An 18,437-nucleotide genomic window follows, 5' to 3' on the forward strand; every position below is an offset into this window, starting at 1 on the left:
TGCTCTAGATCCTTCCATCAGAGACTTCAGGCTGACTGGGTAAATGAGACGTGCATTTGGGACCATTACGTGTGTCGGCAAAGAGAGCTCAGGCTTTGCCAACATTTATTCTTTCACCGAACATTCATTGAGCTCATACCATGGGCCAGGCAGGGTGCCGGGCACTGGAAGAATTGTGGTGAGCAAGTTGCGGTTCTAGCCTGGCAGACTCTGGAATTCTGGAGGAGGGGGGTTTCTGAGGGGGTCTTCGGGAAGGGGCAGGGGTGTGGGATGAGGGGCATGGAGTCAGAGAGGGCAGGCTGGGAGGGGGAGGGTCATTCCTACTATCCTCAGACTCCCCAGACTTTCCCTTGACCTATAAGGGTGCTGTCTGTGGAAATTAGGGGTTGGGCTGTAAGAGGGGACTGAGTCCCCCCAGGCGGAGGCACATTTGAGGGCAGGGTGCCCCCTGCAGATCGGCCAGGAGGACTGAGGTGCTGATGGGGAGGGAGGTCACTGCTGGCCACTCTCCCCCAGCTCCCTGGCACTGTGCTGAGCACCCTCCCTGGGACAAGGACAGTCACACGTCACAGCTCTAATTGAAGCCGCTTCTGCAGTCTGGGACGAGATGCTCTTGCAATCCTAAGAGGGCTGCATGGCTCCCTCCTTCTTTTCTTCCCCTGCCTGCCTCTGAGGCAGGCCCTCTCCCGGGATTTTTCACAGCAACCGCCCCCCCCCCACCCCCATTGCTGGGGCTCCGGCTTCTCCCTGACTGAGGGATTCTTTCCTCGGCTTGTGTTAGCCTGCCGCCAGGCCACCTGTTACACTTTGCAAACCAGTGCTGGAGGGAGACCAGCGGGCTGCGGACCATGGGCTGGGGGATCCCCTAGCTTAGTGAGGTTCTGGGGAGGAGGGGGCCTCAGTGGAAAGAAGCCCTCCTGACAGGCTGGGAGACTAGGGGTAAGTGGATTTGCCTCAGTGGGACTCAGTTTCCCCCCGCGTGATAGGTGCGTGATAGGCTCGAACCAGGAGCGGTGGGGCGTGCAAATGAACACGCCACATGGGGGCACACGCAACGTGCATGCGGATGTGTGAGGAGAGGCCCTGCGGGTGGGGGTTCTAGTGACGCACAGGGGTGGGGAGGAGCGCAACCCCTTTGCATCGTAGTGCTTTGCTCTACTTCCCAGGGTATGTGTTTGAGGCTGTGTTCCCTGACCCTCAACCTTTGTAGTTGGGAGGGCTCCCTACCCGTCCTCGGGGCGCTAAGCTGATTCCCGCCTGAGTGGGGGTGGGAAGGAAGGGGCTTCCAGGAGAGGGCGCCGGTGGGGCGTGGTGGGAGGGGGAAAGACTGCGGGGCGGGTGTGGCGGGGTGGAGGGGCGCTTTGGGAGCCCCGGCCTTCCGGCGGTGGAGGTGCGGGGTCGGAAGGGGGGGGCTCCCAGGTGCTCTCTCTTTAAAAGGCCAGCGGAAGCGCGGCGCGCTTGGCCCGCACTCGCCGCGCAAACTTGCCGGGCTGGGTTCACGCCTTCCCGAGTGCGGCAGTGGGCGCCGGGGCTGAGCGGCTGCGGTCCCCTCGCCCCCTCGTGCTCCCGGGCGCTCCCGCCCCCTCCCGCAGCCTCCCCTCTCCGCGTCTTCCTCGCTCCCCCTGTCTCTCGCTCGCTCTCCAGCGCGCTCTCTCGCTCGCTCTCATTTTTTCCTGCTGCTGCTACTGCTGCTGCCGCGGCGCCGCCGGGCGCCCGCATCTCGGCCGCCTGCGCTCGCCGCTCGGCTCGCGCTCCACTCCCTTCCCCGCCCGGAGCCCCCGGCTGGACCCCGCTGCCCGGAGCCGCGTCGCCCGCTCCCTTCGGCTCGTACGCCGGGCTCGGCGGGGCCGGAGCAGGGCTGGCTAGCTGGCTCGCTGTTGCCGGAGCAGCGGCAGAACGCCGCGCGCTTGGAGGCGGCTCCGGCCGGGCAGCCGCCAGCTCATCCCCGCTGCGTCCCGGACTCCGGGCGGCTCCGCGCCCGGCTCGGTCCGCAGCGTCAGCGCCGTCCGCCGCGGCCCGGGCTCCGGGCAGCGCTAGCAGCCAGCCTCCGCCGCCGCCGCCGCCTCTCTGCGCCCCCGGGGCAGGCGGGAGCGCAACCGACCCCTCGCCGCGGCTCAGACCTCGCCGGCGCGCGGTGAGTTGTGGCCCGCCGGAAACCCGCGGAGGGGACTGTGCCCTCCGGCCTCTGGGGCGCGGGCTGCGGCGGGAACATCGGGGCTCAGGGAGGTGGCCTCTAACTGGCTCCCGCGCTCAGGGCTGCCGGGAGGAGGGCTGGCGGATCCGAGCCCTCGGGGCTGGAGGGTCTCCCTTCGGGGCTGGGGCAGTGTCTCCGAATGCCTCCGAGGGAAGGAATGGGGCAGCAGCTTTTTTTTTTTTTTCCCGGGCCTGGGGGAAAGTGTCTCTGTTTAGGAGGGTTATGTCAGGTTCTGCCGGATGGGGGGTTGCGCCAGCTCTCAGGTGGGGACGGCGGCATTAGTGCGCCCCCTTTGCGCAGGGGTAGGGCAGGCGGGGGCGCGGAGCGTTATTTGCACCCCTTCCCCGCCGTCTCCCGGCAGGAGTGCTGGCAGCACCAGCCTCGCTCGCCTCGGCTCCTTTCCCTTGCACCGCGTCCCGCTCCTCCGGCCGCCCCAGCGCCACCTTCGCCACCGGCCGGCCCGGCAGCCGCTCGCTCGCGGCCGCGGCGGGTTGGGACTGCGTTCTAGGGTCTGGGGTCTCCCCGCGGCTCCGGGACTTCAGGGTCAGGTGCTCCTGGGATACTCGGCACCGACCCTCTCTGGGACCCTGGTAAACCCGAGTCTCTACGAAGACGCCGGGCGGGTGGCCAGGCCGTGTGTATGTGTGTGTGTGTGTGTGTGTGTGTGCACGCGCGCGCGCGTGTGTGTGTGTATGTGTCTGTTGGGGGGTCCCCTCCGGGGTCGGGCTTCCCCGGCGCCCAGGAACTGGCAGCACCCCATCCCCGCGCGGGGGCGGGGCTGCGAGGTGGAGGCCCGGCCTGGGAGCGGCGCCCCCGCACCGGGGCTGTCTGAGGCTGTTTGTGCTGAAATGGGGCGGCAGCAGCGGCTGCAGGGAGTCCTGAGGCCCAACGTACGAGCGCCCCCTGCCCCCAGGCCACGAGTGACACCCCCTCCTTCAGATTTAAGGTCCTTTTTGGAGGAGGCTCCCGGTTTCCGTACCCCTCTCGTCACCATGCCTGCCCCTGGGTGCGGGGAGAGCTGCTTTTCGGGACTGAGCTGGGCTTGGCGAGTGGGGTGTCCGAATCCACGTGTTTGTTGGAGCGGTGGTTAGTCTGTCTGACCCCCTGTCGTCTGTTGGAAAGCTCTTGGTGATAGGAGAGGGAGTACTGTGTGTGTGTGTGTGTGTGTGTGTTCCCCTCGTAGTCTCCATTCTGGGGGGAGAGTGGGGGCCCAGGGCTGGTAGGGCGGCTAGCTGTCTCAGTTTTATACTGGGCATCCCCTTCCCACAGCCTGCTGCTCTTCACTCCCCCAGGGTGCGTGCTGGCTCTGCTCCACTCTCCCCCCTGAGATCCACAGGGGATGTGGGGCCTCTTCCCTGGGGTCTGAGTGCTGAGCTCCTCAGAGGCCAATGCCTGGGTGGCTGGGAGAACTTCCACCAAGAGGTGAGGACCCGTGGGGAGCCTTTCCTGGTGACATTTCCTGAGGTGGCAGGGAGGGGTGTCTGGGGGCTCCAGATGTGGTCGCCTCCCCTGGGCAGGCTTTGGGGGACAGTGGTGAGGGCCCCTGAGGTGGACGTGTGAGGGTCAGAGCCCTTGTACCTTCCCCAGGGCCCCGCAGAGGACCACTTGGAGAACCTCTTTTAGGCTTTAGTCAGAGTCCTGTCCTTGGTGTGGGGTAGCGGGGTCTTTGGGGTTGGTACCCCTGAACCTCTGCTTAGCCTTGGATGGGTGTGCCTGCCCACTTCTTCTCCCCTGCTGTCTTCATCTTCCTCCAAATTCTGCTGTTAGCCATAAACTTTCCCCCACCTGTCACCACTCTCAACCTCTCAGAGACAAAAATACCAGAAAGTTATACCCCCTTGAGGTTCTAGTTACTGCAAGGGCTACCCCTCCCCGGGACACCTGCATTTAAGAGAGGCCCAGAGAGGGAGATGACAATGCTGACCTACTGCTGGTGAGTCTCAGGAAAGAGATGTATGGGATGGGGGGGGGGGGGCGGAAGGGGACAGGCAGCTGGCACAGAGAATGGGTCCTGAGCAGTCGGAGGGGGAGAAGGGGAGGCGGGGAGGCGGGAGCATGTCAGGAGTTGAGTGGCTTCCTCGGCCTCAGTGGCCTAGCGTAGGCTGCTCCTGTCTTCCCTCATCCCTCCTCCCCCACCCTTCCTCGGGGCGGCTTCATTCTGTTGGAGGCGTGAAGTCCCCAGGAGGAGCGCCTCGCAGAGCACAGCAGCAGACAGGCAGCCTGAGGTAGGTGAGAGCACCAGCGAGCGAGTGAGCCAGAGAACGAGGGAGTGAGCATCTTGCTGGCGGGAAGGGTGGGGGGTGGCCCAGGTGAGAAAGCTCTGAGGGGGGTCCCCAGCCCAGCTTCCAAGATGCTCAGCCACACCTGAACCCGCCCTGCTGCTGGGGGTCAGCTGGCAGGAAAAGACGGGACCAGGACCCACGGGTTTCTGCGCTTTATAATTACAGCCAATAGACACATCCTCTCCCCTAGACAAGTGCTCGGAGCTGGCAGCCCCTAATTACCACCCACCCCAAGACATCTGTCCACCCTGCTGTCCTCCTCTGCTCGGCCGAGAACCTAACTTTGCAGTGGGCAGGCCCCGCTGGCAGCATGGGCAACTGGGCCCCGCTGGCTGCTGCCTGGAAGGTTATCTGTCTTCTGCAGAGTGGAAGCTGCCTTTGCCGCCCCGGAGAAGGCGTGGGGGGAGCTGGCATGGGGACTCAGGCCCTTGCTCGATGGGGCTGCTAGGCAAGCTGGCGGCTGGCTAGGCCGACCTGAGACAGGAGACCCAGGGGTTTTCCTTGAGGGGTAGCCCGGCCTGGAGCCAACCAAGGACACTAACCTTCTGTGGCTCCCACCCAGCCTGGGGCCAGCTCCTGGAAAGAGCAAGGAGGGCTTGTTTTCATGTCAACTCTGCCCTAGTTAGCAGGGGACTATCAAAAATTAATTTAGAGATTTCACTGCCTTTGGCCCTTGTAGAGTGCAGGCTGCCTTTCCCCAGCTCCTGGGAACTCTTTCTTTTGTGGCTGTCTACCATCTCTGGCCTCTCTCTGGCCTCTCACCTGCCTCTCTACCAGGGTGCCCCTGCTGCCTCCCAGCCCAACTCCAGGCTCGCAGCTTTGCATGCCAGACAAGCTTCCTTAAGACCCCCACCTCCCCACCCCTTTCCCTGGCCCTGCACTTGAGAAGGAGACAGATCAGCAGAACTTGCTGGGAAAAGGCGAGCCTAACCCACAGCCCTGCCTGCCCCGCCTCCTAGCCCGAGGGCCCAAGAGAGCCTCTTCAGCCTCTCGGTTGTTTCTCTTGGCTCCTTGGAAAGATGAGCACTGCAAGGATAGTAAAAATCACCCCTTAAATTAAAGCTGATGACTCCCGTCGAAATGTTTTATTATTAACCTCACCGTTTGGCGATCTCATGGCAGCAGCGAGGCGTAAATATATGTGTACACACGTATATTAAATAAATTGGGGAATGCAGCGTGTAATGACATTATCTGGACCCCATTCAATTAAGGTAGATATTATCTGCTTTAATGGGATGCCAGCCCACAATGCCAGCCCAGGCTGTTTTGGGCTGAGCCACGCTGACTAGCTGGTTTGGCGTTTCGTGAAGCCTCCTTGTTCTGGACAAAGCTCTGGCTGTCCATTGGCTGTGATGCGGGGAGTCCCAGGAGAGCCCCAGGAGAGCCAGGCCAGCTGCGGGTCCCAAGCTGGGTCCTGCCCTGTCCCCTACTGTCAGCCCTCCCCCCATGCCCCCACCCCTCAGGGGGACAGGAATTAGCCCTCACACCTGTTTTCTGATGGGGGCTGTGGCTTCTAGTAAAAATACTGTCATTGCTGTGGCTCACGTCTTTACCAGGGATTCTAGAATTCTTTTTTTTTTTTTTAAAGACTTTATTTATTTATTTACTAGAGAGAGATAGAGTGCATGAGAGAGAGCAGGGTTAGAGGGAGAGGGAGAAGCAGACTCACTGCTGGGCAGGGAGCCTGACCTGGGACTCAATCCCAGGACTCCAGGATCATGACCTGAGCCTAAGGCAGACGGTTAACTGACTGAGCCACCCAGGCGCCCCAGGGATTTTAGATCTTTGGAAACAAGACTGGGACTTGACCTGGATTCTTAGGTTTTCAGTGAGTGATTACTTCTCAGGTGTCACCGTGCCTTCTCCCTGCCTGGCTTCAGTGTGGCCTAGGGATGAGCTTTGACATGCTGAGCTGGTCTGGGCCCTAGCCTTCCAAGGCAGTGCCGGATTTGGGGAAGCTCTGATTTAAGGAAGGGGGGACAGGAAGAAGGAGGAGAGAGGAAGAAACTACATTAGCCGGGAAGCCCACAATAGCACCAGCTGCAAACAAAAACACTTGGCCACTTGGATTGTGCCAGAACACTGGGGAGGGTGGCGGTAGGTGGGGGTGGGGCGAGTTGGGGCAGGAAGGAGAGGCCTGGGGGTCGGCATGGGAGTGGGGGCTGGTGGGTGGAGAAGATTTGGGCTCTGGCTCTTGGGGAGGGGGAAGATCAGTGTTGGGCCTTTCGTGGGCTGAACTGGCAGGGGTGGGGGGTGCCCAGGGCTGATGAGATGGGCTTGCTTTGCCCTCCAGTGTCTGTGAGCTGCTGTGGCCTTAGCAGGTGGCGGCTCTTGGAGTTTGTCATGAATCCTTGCCTGTCACTGTGCTCCAAGTCCTCCAGTGGGCTCCCATTTCTCCAGCCACAGAGGTCTTGTTAGATCTTGTACTCGATGCCCTCTCTGACCTCTCCTACCTCTCACCCTTCGCACTGCCCTCCAGGTGCACTGGCTTCCTTGCTGGTCCTAGAACAATGAATGCTAAGCACAGCTCAGGGACTTGTTTTCCCTCTCCCCGGGACAATTCTCCCCAGAAAAGGCTCACACCTTTCCTGTGTTTTGTTGTTCCTTCTATGCCACCTCCTCAGAGAAGCCATCCCTATCTTTTTCTGAAAAAGCACCAGGGTCTTGACCTCTCTCCTTCCCTGTCTTAGGTTTCTTCCTAACCCCTTGATTCCCCAAAGCGCCGCACATCTTTGCGTGGTCTGTTTATTGCCTGTCCTATGCCACCTCCCAGGTTGACCCCACAGGGCAGGAGCTGGTGTCCGTTGCTCCTAACTTCTAGTTTCCCAGTGCCCAGAGCAGAGCCGGACACAGCAGGTGCTCACCACACATTCCAATGACACAGGTCAATAACCAGATTGCTGTGGCAGATGAGATTGTATTCTATGCCTGACCTCACAGGGGGGTTGTAAGAATTTGGCGCCGGGTCCGAGACCTACTCTGTGGATGGGCAATGCGGCTGCAGACCCTGCCCTGGGATCCCCCGTGGCTGCCGGCTGGCTCTGGGCACGGACCTGCCTGTGTCTTGTTGTTTATTGAGAATTTTCTGTGTTCTGAGCCTTGGACTAGGCACAGGGGATACAGAGATGAGAGTGGTCCACGCAGGCCCTTAAAATCTTCCAGGCTCATCCTTGTGAAATAACAACAGAGAGAGAGACGTGCATGTGTGAGGAGGAAACAGGAACGGGAATAATCCAGGCAGGCTTCTTGGAGGAGGAAGAGTCTCAGTGGCTACCTGAAGGGTGAAAGTCACAGGGAGGAGGCTATGGGGAATCATAGAGTGGGGAAAGCACAGCGATGGATTTGAAGTTTTCTTTTTAGTTTCTGTGGGCATTAAGCTGTGGAATGATGTCCTCATCTCTCCTCTCCTCTGGCCATTTCCTTCCGTCCATGTACATGGCAGTGTCCAGCTCATGCCCAGCACAGAACCAGTCACTTCGGAATCGGGCTCTTGCTGTTCTGGGGAATGGGGAAGTGATGACTTGAGATGCGAGATCTGGGGTTTCTGCCCTTCGGAGGGTTCCTGATGCAGGCTGGAGAGCTGGAGCTGTTTGGAGCTGGGAAGAGAACAGGGTATGCAGCCCAGACCCCCCACTGTGCCCTCTTCCTGCTTTTCAGACCTGGCCTGGCTAGCCTGGGGAGTGCCTCATGCCGGGAACTGGGCTGCTGTTTCTGTGACATTAATGCCCTGAGAGAAAGGGTGGGAAGAACTCAGACTCCTTCATAACATCACATCATTCATTCACTTCCACAGTCCCTGGCACCGTGCCAGGCTGGGAAGCAGACAGCCGGTAGAGTACGACATGATCCCCCAACTTGGGTTGCTGGGGTTTGAGGGAGCTAGTTGGCCACCCCCCCCAAGGACTTGGAGTCACATTGGTGGAGATCAAACTATGGGCCTTGTTGCTGGTGGAGCAAGGTAGGTGCTGTTCCCTGGGTCTACCCCCGTCCATCTGGGAGGAGACTGTCCAGCAGAGCACACCAGTGTGGGGTCCCACGGTGGGTAGGAGAGCAGGGACTGCAGAGGTGGCTTGCAGACCCCTGTCTCAGGTCCCCATGGGCTCCTATGGGCACAGGAGACCTCCAGTTCTCTCTTGATGTTCCCATTGGGGAGCGAAGCTGCCAGCCCCGCTTGGGGAAGTGTGAGATGTGGGCGATGAGGCATCTAAACAGCTCGGGAGATTCCAAACAGACTCCACTCATCCATCCGTGATGCCCAGCTTTTCTGAGCACCAGGGCTGGGCCACAAGAGAGGCAAAGGTGAAGAGGGAGGATTCAAGTGGAAAAGTTAAGGGGAGGGAGGAGGCCGGCTCAAGGGCAGCCAAAGCTGGGGTGGGGAGAGTGCTGGGAGGCAGGGTGGGTGGAAGAGCCCGGAACTTGAGAGGCTGAGAGCAGGAGCCTGCAGCTCTGCCAGGAGTCCCCAGCCCCAGCCCAGGGAGTGGAGAGCAGGGCCATTCCCTCTGACTCTGGCCTTGACTTTGGGCTTGGGGAGAATTCTCTTTCCTTAGCTTTGGGAGAATAAAAAGCAGCTTAGTGGGAAGTAAGTCAGACCTTAGGAAATCACAGTGGCTTTTTGTGGATCGGGTTGTTGTTCCGTGGTTTGTGATTCCTCCTGGCTTGGGCCTTGGTCGTGGAGGGAAGGGTTTAGGTTAGATGTGAGGAAGCACAGGATCCAGCTCGTTAGGGCTTGGAAGGGGTCAGTGAGGCAGGTTGGGGGAGTTCCTCCCTGCGGGCCTGCAGGTATCAGAGACGCCCTCAGACCTTGCCGTGCCTGGATTGTGGGGGGAGGGTAGATGGCAGCCATCGCCTTCTCACCTCCCCTTTCACTGACGAGGATGTTCTGAGAAATGCTGTTGCATGTGGAGATGACCACGTGCTCCTCCCTCTTCTCGTCCTGCCCTGCTTGTCTGGAGCCAAAGATCTGGCCGAGGGTAGAGGGGAGGGGAATGCAGGGGTTGAGGAGAGAGGTGGGATGGAGAGGGAAAGGACAGAATGGGAGGCCCCCTGGAGGTGGGTGGTGGGCACCCACTTAGACCCCCTGCTTCCCGGTGACTTCATTTGGGGAGGGATACATACGTCCCCCTCCACCAACCCCCCAAACGTCTGAGGTGTCTGAGGTTGGAGGGCTGTCTGAGAACTCTGTCCCCCTTCCCAAGATGGAGACAGCCCTGCGGCATCTGGAAGCATGGCCTCGGCTCCCCCTGCCCCACCCCCAGCCTCAGCTCTGCTCTCCTTTCAGTCCGAGTATTTTTACTTTTCCCTTGTTCCTGCTACAGGATCAAAGGAAGGAGAGGAGGCTAAAAGAGGCGGTGGTTTGCCCAGCTCTTTGGAGATGGTCAGAAAAGGCAGGCCCGGCAGGACTGAGGCATGGAGTGGGGCCCACCCTGTAGGCTGGGGTGGGGCCCAGGGTTGCTGGGGGGAAGCCTGTGAGCGGGCTGTGCAGCCTGGCGCCTGGCCTGGGGCCTTGGGGTCTTGATGCTAATCCTGCAAGTGTTTGCTTTTCTTCTTACTGAGGCATCCTAACTCTGTGTAGCCTCTGCCTCTCTCCATTGTGTGTATATATGTGTGTGTGTGTGTGTGTGTGTGTGCGCGCGTGTATGGTGCATGTGTCTTCTATAGTAGGTGTGGGATATGTGTGTGCATATGAGTGTGTGGTGTGTATATGTTTCTGTATGGTGTGTGGTGTGTGTGTGGTATGTGTGTATGGGCATGTGTGTATATGTTGTGTGTGCGTGTGTGTGTGGTGTGTACCCGTGCCTCCGTGCACATGTTGCTTGGCCTGGGCGGACAGCTCAAGCTTCTAGGAGAAGCCAGTTTGGAGCCCTCGTGAAGAGTCTGGAAGCCTGAGTAGGACGGACTGTCAGAAGCGGCTGTCTGTCAGTCTCCCAGCCTGCCTCTGCCCTGCTGTGGCCTCAGCACATGGCCTGTTGTGATGCCGACCATCCCACCAGTTTTAATCCAGGCCACCCAACCCTGGATCTGCAGGGGCCTCGAGGCCTCTGGGCTGGCGTGGTGGGACGTGGGGGCTCCGGGGGGTCTGCGCGGTGCCGTGTGCCTGGGGGGGAGGTCACTGTGTGAGCGTGGGCTCATCTGTGTGGGAGGGATGACAATGCCAGCCAGTCCTGACAATGTAAGCCAAGCACTTAGTCTGGGGCCCAGCACAGCACACGACTTTGTCATTGCTCCATGGGCTCTCCAGCCTGTGGACAGGACAGCGCTGCATTGTGCAGGCTGACCCACCCATGGTACTCCTTCCCTCCCCTGTGACAGCTGAGAATGCGCCCCTGCAGAGGCAGTATGCCCCCCAGACCACCTCCTCCTCCAGCCCCCGTCACAGAGATTTGGAACCCAAAGCCTCTCCAGGGGACGGCAGGGCAGGCGCAGGACTGGGGGAGTTGCCGAGGCTCCTCCTATCTGAATTACCGGGCCCTGGAATCATTGGCGAGTCCCCCAGAGCCCCTCACTCCCTGCAGCCCCTGGGGGAAGCGATCTGATAAGTTTCATGCACAGGGAGGTGGGGTTGGAGATGACAGTTCCGTCCAGGGGTCTCGCCCCTTCCCAGCATCTTACGGGCTCTTACTCTCAGTCCTCTCCCTGGCACTTCCGCCAGTGCTGGGGCACTGGTTCCTGGCTTCATGAGCTAACGTGGGATTAGGAAGCTTTCCTGCAGGCTACCCCAGGTCTCTCCCCGAGTCTTGCCCCATCTTGACTTGCTCTGTGACTTTGGGAGGGATATGGGAGGCCTCCGGAATTCTGGTTCCCCTGCAAAATGGGCTGCAGGGGAATTAGTAGCTGTGTTCTTGGCTCCTGAGGAGCTAAAAGGTGAGGGAGCATTTTGATGAGGGGTCAGAGGCGAGGTAAGGTTTGAGAAGGTGTTTGTCAGAGAAGCCCAGGAGTTGAGGCCTAGAGTCGGGTGCTGTACCCTCTTCCCTCTCCTTTCCTCAGAACTGCAGCAGTCAGGGCCTCTGGGGGGCGATTACAAGTTGGGGACCAGTGGCTCTGAGACCCCTGCTTGGCTGGATGCAGGGACCACATCTCTAGGACCCCCGCCCCCATCCAAACGCAAGCCTTTCTTCTAAATACCTAGGGAAACTGAAGCATAGAATGTGCACATGACTTGCTGGTCTTCCTTTGACAAGCCCATCTGGAGGGGAGCCTGGGAGTCAGCGCCCCAACTAGTCCCTGACTCAGCTTCTAGCTTTTCTCCTTGTGGCCTCCTAAGTTGAGGGGAGGGAGGTTGCTGGCTTTGAGCGGGAGGCTGGGGCAAGGGAAGGAACCCCAGGGGAAATTAGCCCAAATTAGCAGTGAGAATGAGGAAGAGCTGGTGTTCTCTCCTCTACCCTTGCAGATAAATATTTAATCATAACAACAATAATAATGACAATGATCCTAATAATGTACAGTAGCTTGGGCTGTAACCTGAGCCCCACTCTCAGAGGGAGGAAGTGGGGGGAGAGGAGGAGCAGTGGAGAAATTGAGAGATAAATACTTTGAGAAAGATGGCGGGGAGGGAGGCTAAGCAAATGAAGAGGAAGCTTGTCTTCTTGGGCTTGGAGCCCCCTGGGGTTACCCTCCTCGCCCTGGGGTGGCTGGGCCGCTGGGGTGGAAATGTGAAATTTGCATTGCCCGATTGAGGAGGAGGATACTGAACCCGGACAGCCCCAGCTGGTACCTGGCCTTCAGAGTGAGCAGCTGCCAGCCTGGTTTCTTAGGTGCAGGCTTTCTTTATCCCTGAGTCCCCAAGGAACCTAAGAATCTCTGGTCCCAGAGCTGGCAGCTGGGGAACTGTGTTCTGCATGATGTTTTGCTTCTCACTACCTGTGTGACTTGGGCAAAATGCTCCCCTGCTCTGGGCCTCAGTTTCCTCATCTCTAAAATGGGGTCGGATACTGTGGAACTGGTTTCTTGCTACTCTGTCACGTGGCGAGAAGTGTTGAGGAAGGTGAGGAAGACCCCTCTTCCTCCCAAGTCAGTTCCAGGCTATTCCCGGGGTGTGTGCTCTCTGATGCCCGGGTTTCTGATGGCAGTGGGTACAGACCTTGTGAAATCTTCAAACATGACCTGATTTCTGCCTCAGGCTCTCCCACTTGAACCAAAGTTGAGCAGCAGCTGGGAGAAAACCAAGTTCAGATTTGTGGAGCCTGTAGCCATAACCTCCGGCATCTCCTCTCAGGCTCCTGATGAGAGATCAGAATAGCTAATGTCTTCTTTGGGCTTCTGTTTGATTCTCTCTCTCTCTCTCTCCCTTCTAAGGTTGGTAGGAGGAGAGCATTGGAGCTGTTTTCTCCTTGATGCCAAGATACGTCAAGCTAGGAGCACTCTCTTTTCACACTCATCCGTCAAGAACAGGCCTGCAGGACGCGGGGACCAAGACTAGAGCTTTGCTGCTCCCTGGCCATTCCTGGCTGCCTGGGGGCATGGCCCGTGTCGGCAACTGAGCACTGCCTGAGTGGCAAGGAGCACCAGCATGGGTTACCTGGTTGGCCGCCCTCAGCAACCCCGCTGCTGAAGCTGCCCCGGAGAGACTTGTGGGGACTGCCCCACCCATGCTGACCCAGGCTGTGGGGCCGGGGGCCTGCCAAGGCTAGGAGTGGGGCCTGCCGTTCATGGGTCTCTAGGGATTTCCGAGATGCCTGGGAAGACAGGCTGGGGCTGGTGGTGGGCCCGGCTGCCTCTTTGCCTGCTCCTTAGCCTTTATGGCCCCTGGGTGCCTTCCTCCCTGGGGAAGCCCAAGGGTCACCCTCACATGAATTCCATCCGCATAGATGGGGACATCACACTGGGAGGCCTGTTCCCAGTACACGGCCGGGGCTCAGAGGGCAAGGCTTGTGGGGAACTTAAGAAGGAGAAAGGCATCCACCGACTGGAGGCCATGCTCTTTGCCCTGGATCGCATCAACAATGACCCGGACCTGCTGCCCAACATCACGCTGGGCGCCCGCATTCTGGACACCTGCTCGAGGGACACCCATGCCCTCGAGCAGTCACTGACCTTTGTGCAGGCGCTCATCGAGAAGGATGGCACGGAGGTCCGCTGTGGCAGTGGTGGCCCACCCATCATCACCAAACCTGAACGTGTGGTGGGCGTCATCGGTGCTTCCGGGAGCTCGGTCTCCATCATGGTGGCCAACATCCTTCGCCTCTTCAAGGTTAGTGCCTGGCTGGTTGGCCCCAGAGGTGGTCTTCCATCGACAGCCCAAGTCCTCCACACACACGGTGCTGGGCCTGGCTAATTTCTTTCTCCTCTTTCCTTCTGGACTCTGAGGAAAAGAATTATTGATTTTTTCCTCCCTTGGGAGCAGTATCTGGGAATCTGTGGTCAGAGCTAGGTTCAGCCACATGAAGGTGTTGGGGAGGGTCCCAGCTCTATGGTGCTGGCCATGGTGCTGAAACACTGCCCGGAGCTCCTTGATCAACTCAGCTCCTCTGTGGGGAATTCTGAACCAAGAGAGGAAAAGGAAGTGCTGGTGAACAACAGAAGGGAGGAGGAGATAGGTGGACAGACATATAAAAAGAGACAGACAGATGGATACGTAGAAAGATGGGTAGACAGAAAAGGAAACAGGGTCAAAAAGGTAGGCCGAATGGAAATACGAATGTTGGAGATTGCCAGAGACATAAAGCAAGACTTTTGTTTTGATGTTGTTTTCAAATAATTGCGATTCCCAAGAAAGATATGTTTTTCTTCTAGTAGTTGAGAAAACCCAGTGTGGCCCTCCCACGCCATCCCAAGATTATGTTATAAAATGTGTCTTGATTTTCTGGAGGGAGCATTGGGCTATGGCACCTGCAGAGGATGGACGAGGACAGGGAAAGGGCCTGGCAGGGGCAGGCAGTCTTTGGTTCTCTTCTTGCTCCCCGCACAGAGCCAAGCTTCCCTTGCTCATTTCCTTCCTTCTGCCCTTCTTTCTTGCACACCTTTCTCCCTTCCCTTCTGGAATCCTTCCCTGCCCCCTTCCTGCTACCTCCCTTCCTCTCTTCCTGGGGCAAGAGCTGCTGATTTGCAATTCAATTGGAGCCAAGTGCTTCGCTAAGCTGCTAAAACAACCGAAAGCTACCGGGTAGAGAGAAAAACATTACAAGCATTTTACCAATAATTATGAGCCGCTCTTCTCTTGGAGCCTGCCTTGTTTGCTCTGTGTGTTTGTGTGTGCATGTGCTCGTGTGCGTGTGTGTGTTTAAGGGGTGGGGGGAGAATGAGAGGGAGAGAGAGAGAGAGAGGAGGAAAATATGCTGGAGGAAGAGGAAGGAATGCACTGAGGGAACCCCTGCGTCCCTCCTTCACAATCTCAACCTCTGGAGATGTCCCCTTCCCTCCTCAAAGTCTCCCGAGTTAGTCTCGGTGGGCCGAGAGAGGCTGTCTGGGGTCATGCTGAGTGGGAAGTATTACGGCTGGAACTCTCCCACCTGCAGCCTTTCTGGAGCCTGTTTGTCCAGTCCCATGATACGTAGTACTTGGCAGGCATTTCTAGGGGCCTCGGTAGAAGCAGGGATGAATGGTGTAGAAGGCCGCCATGTTGTGCAGGGGGGTGGAGGTGGGTGGGAAAGAAAGGGGGCTAGAGTTGTCCTGTCACCGCGTGGGGTGGGGGTTGGGACTTTGCGGGGGGTCATGTGCCCTGTGGTTCTCACCTATGTGCCTTCTTCCTGGAGTGTTGGTTTTACGCGATGATCCAGATGGAAACGCTATTTTAATTTTCGAGCAAATGGATGCATTATGAAGAATACCAAATTAAGACGAAACAGAAAGCTTGAAGGAAACCTTGCCCTTGCCGTAGACAATTGGAACAACCCCTAGGGAGCTGGGCTGCCAGAGGTCATTCCTCCTAGCTTGTTTGGGAATAGGTAGCCTGCTCTGGTTCTCCCACCTGTCCTGATTTGGACTGAGGAGTAGAGACCCAGAGGGGAGGAGGAAGCAGGGCTCAGCTGCCCTGGCCAGGGCCTGGAGGTGGCTTGGGCTAGCTGAGTCATTCATTGCTCCAGCCGGCCTGTCCCAGGCCTGAGAGGAGAGGCCACCTGGGGCCATCAGCAGAGGCGATGAGCCCCAGACTCTTTGTCAGCCTGTTTGGGTGGGGCCTAGACCCCAGCCTTGGAGAAGGCCAAGACTCCAGGTAGGGCTGCTGCAGTTTCCTTAGTGGAGCTTTTTATGAAACCCTTTTGGTGACTCTGGGTGTTTCAGAAGACAGCCTGATGGGGCCCTCATGGCTGTGACCTCAGTGAGTGCCCCCCTGCCATCATCTCCCAGGGGAGAGGCAGTGCCCTCTTCATAGGGAGGTGGGGAGGCTCAGAGGAGTGGAGAGGCGTTGCGACATGGCGTAGAGGCTCCAAGCAGGGTATCTGTGAGTGTTAGGGCTTGAAACATGTTCTTGGAAACATGGATGTTTTGGGGTGAGGCATCCAGGGACCCCACATGGGAGTGCAGTGTGACTTCTGTGCTAGTACCTCTCTGGCTGGGGAAAGGTCTCTGGGGGGTGAGGGTGTCTCACCAGCCTAGGGGTCCCCAGACGTTCCTTTTTCTCTGCGCATCTGGTCACCTAGGAACCTGGCTGAGGCCTCGGTTTCATCTGTGCCTCTTTGGACTGCAGAGAAATGAGTGGGTTGGGGCCGAGGGTCAAGAGTATCTGCACGGAAAGCCAGATGGGCCTGGGACATTGAGGCCTGGGGAGGAGAGAAGGGATGGGGGGCAGGGGGGACTTGTTGGAGAGGGCCGGGCCGGGCAGGGGAGTTGGGGAGAGAGAACCAGTGGAAGGCAGTCATCTGTGGTCTGTATTCCCTGGGTTCCTTTTAACAGCGTTTATGTTCCAGGCTGGCGACAAGACGGCTTCTCAATCATTAAACTGATAGAAATGAGAAGCTGGGTGAGAAACTTGAAAGCCACTTACAGAGGCAAAAATATTGAACTTTGGTGGTGGGGGTTGGGAGCTGGGGCCCCTGGCTGGAGAGTGTGAGGGAGGGGTGCCCCAGCGGGGGTAGCTGCTGGGTCAGGTCTCCTTCAAAGGGGACTGCTGCAGCCCCAGCCCGGCTCTGCCATGGCCAGTGAGTGGGGCCTGCTGGCAACTTCCACCAGAGGCTCTGATTATAGCTCCCCTTCCTCCAAGAGGTCAACTTCCTGGGCGCGGCTCTGAGAGAAGCTCTGGACTTGGGGCCGCTAGACGAGATTTCCTCCAGGGTGAAAGCTAATGGGGTGCTGTCGGGGTCAGCAAGACTCAAAACTAGCAGCGCTGGGAGGAGCCAGCTCCCCACCGTGCCAATGTGGGATCTGAGCCCTGATTAAATGACAGGGCAGGGCTGGAAGTCTGGTCCCCAGCTCCCAGACCTGACTTTTGGAAGGCCCATCCAATAAACGGGGTTGGAAGTGAGACCCAGGCCTTCATGGGGACCAGAAGCTCTGACTCTGGGAAGTTATGAGTCTGACTTGACACCTTCTATCCCGTATTTCCTCTTCCTGTTCTCTTCCTTCATCTTCATTTTGGCTCTCTTTTCCCGGGATGGGGAATATTCATGGGTGTAAAGAATACCTTTTGGAAGAGATCCTAAAGGCCAAGGCTGTGACGGGCACAATGCTGTGTTGGGACAGCCCAGGTTCGGTCTGGGTTTGAATCTTCTTTCCACCAGAGTTCCCTCACTTCTGTTCACCCTATAGGTCATTTACACCATAGTGTGAATGATCCAATAAGATCTTTTCCTGAGAGCAGCCTTTGTTTGGGGGAGAAAGAGTATATCAGGTGCCTTGGAAGGAAGCAGTTTTCAAATCTCAGACTTGTAAGAGCTAGAACAATCCAGAAATCACTGCATTGAGTCCCTCATTCTCTTGCAACAGACAGAAAAGCTGAGACTTGAAGAAGGCGGGGGAGGGGGGTCTCTATCCAGCATAGTGGTTAAGAATCTGGATGCTAGGACCAGATAGTCTTTGCCACCTCGGCTTATGGTTTCTCCTGCTTGTGCCTCTGTGTCCTCATGTGTAAAATGGGGATGGGAATGGTCTCGTAGGCCAGGGGAGAGAATTAAGAGTTAATGTCCACAGCAGGAACTAGCACGGTGCCTGGCACACAGTCAGCCCGCAGGAAATGTTACTGCACAGCTTGTCACCCGGCCTGAGATCGGCATGAAACACTCCACTGATGTGGAAGAGGCTGGAGTGGGTGGGCAGTGACAGACGGTGACCTTTGAGACTGATCCTGGAGCGGCCCCACCATCTGCTGGGCCTCTCCTGTCCTCTTGCAGACTGAGCAGCCAACTGAACTTTTAGATACGGAGCTGTGTCTTGCTGTCACACAGTGGGGCATGGGAGGAAGGGCAGTGGAGGGAGGGTAGGAGCGGGCAGGCAGGAGAAGGGGGCGGAGGGGACACCAGTGAGCGGGGGGGGGGGGGGGGGGGGGGGGGGGAGGGAAGGAGGAGGGTGGAGATGAGCAGGTGCCCCAGTTTCCTAGAAGAGAGGCGGGGCCAGGGTGCTGGTGAGCCTATTACCCCTTCCGTGTACCCCACCCCCACCAGCCTGGTGATGCTCTTGACCCACGCGGAGCTGTGAGAGCTATAAAGGTTTGTGGCTTGCTTTTGGAAAAAGCAGCCTGTCTGGTGCTTGGCTCGTTCTGCTCCTTAGGGCCTGGCCCAGGACTCGGGGGGAAACTTTGTGGCTTAGATAACAGGAGATGTTCTTTTGAGGATGTGGCTTTGGGTCTTCGAAGTGTTTTCACTGCACAACCAGGAAGAACTTTCGAGAGTCCCTCCCACAGCTAGCCCCTCCCACAGCTAGCCCCTCTCCCTTGAAGACCCTTTCCTCCTTCCAGCACCCAGGCCAAAAAACTTGGCGACAGTTTTGACCACCCTTTTTCTACCGTCAGCAAACCTTACAGGCTTTTTTTTCAGAACGTGTCCTGGATGTGGCACCCCTCACCCTTTCCACCCCTAGGGCCTCTCCCCCAA

The 18,437-nt window shown here is 58.2% G+C and overlaps 1 protein-coding gene across 5 annotated transcripts in view; it reads left to right on the forward strand.

Moving 5' to 3' along the window:
- Window positions 1-1,138: 1,138 nt before the first annotated feature.
- Window positions 1,139-18,437, forward strand: part of GRM4 (glutamate metabotropic receptor 4) — a 117,641-nt gene continuing 100,342 nt past the window's right edge. The window contains exons 1-2 of one of the 5 annotated variants that reach the window (XM_046006405.1): window positions 1,139-1,167; window positions 12,772-13,666. In XM_046006405.1, the coding sequence (XP_045862361.1) occupies window positions 13,148-13,666 (519 nt within the window). In that variant the 5' untranslated portion in view covers window positions 1,139-1,167; window positions 12,772-13,147. Of the gene's footprint in view, window positions 1,168-2,029; window positions 2,135-4,356; window positions 4,420-12,771; window positions 13,667-18,437 lie in introns of those variants that run through there. The other 4 variants (XM_046006407.1, XM_046006403.1, XM_046006404.1 and 1 more) reach the window with 4 other exon arrangements.

The sequence above is a fragment of the Meles meles genome, chromosome 5 (genome assembly GCF_922984935.1).
Source record: "Meles meles chromosome 5, mMelMel3.1 paternal haplotype, whole genome shotgun sequence".
Taxonomy (NCBI): domain Eukaryota; kingdom Metazoa; phylum Chordata; class Mammalia; order Carnivora; family Mustelidae; genus Meles; species Meles meles.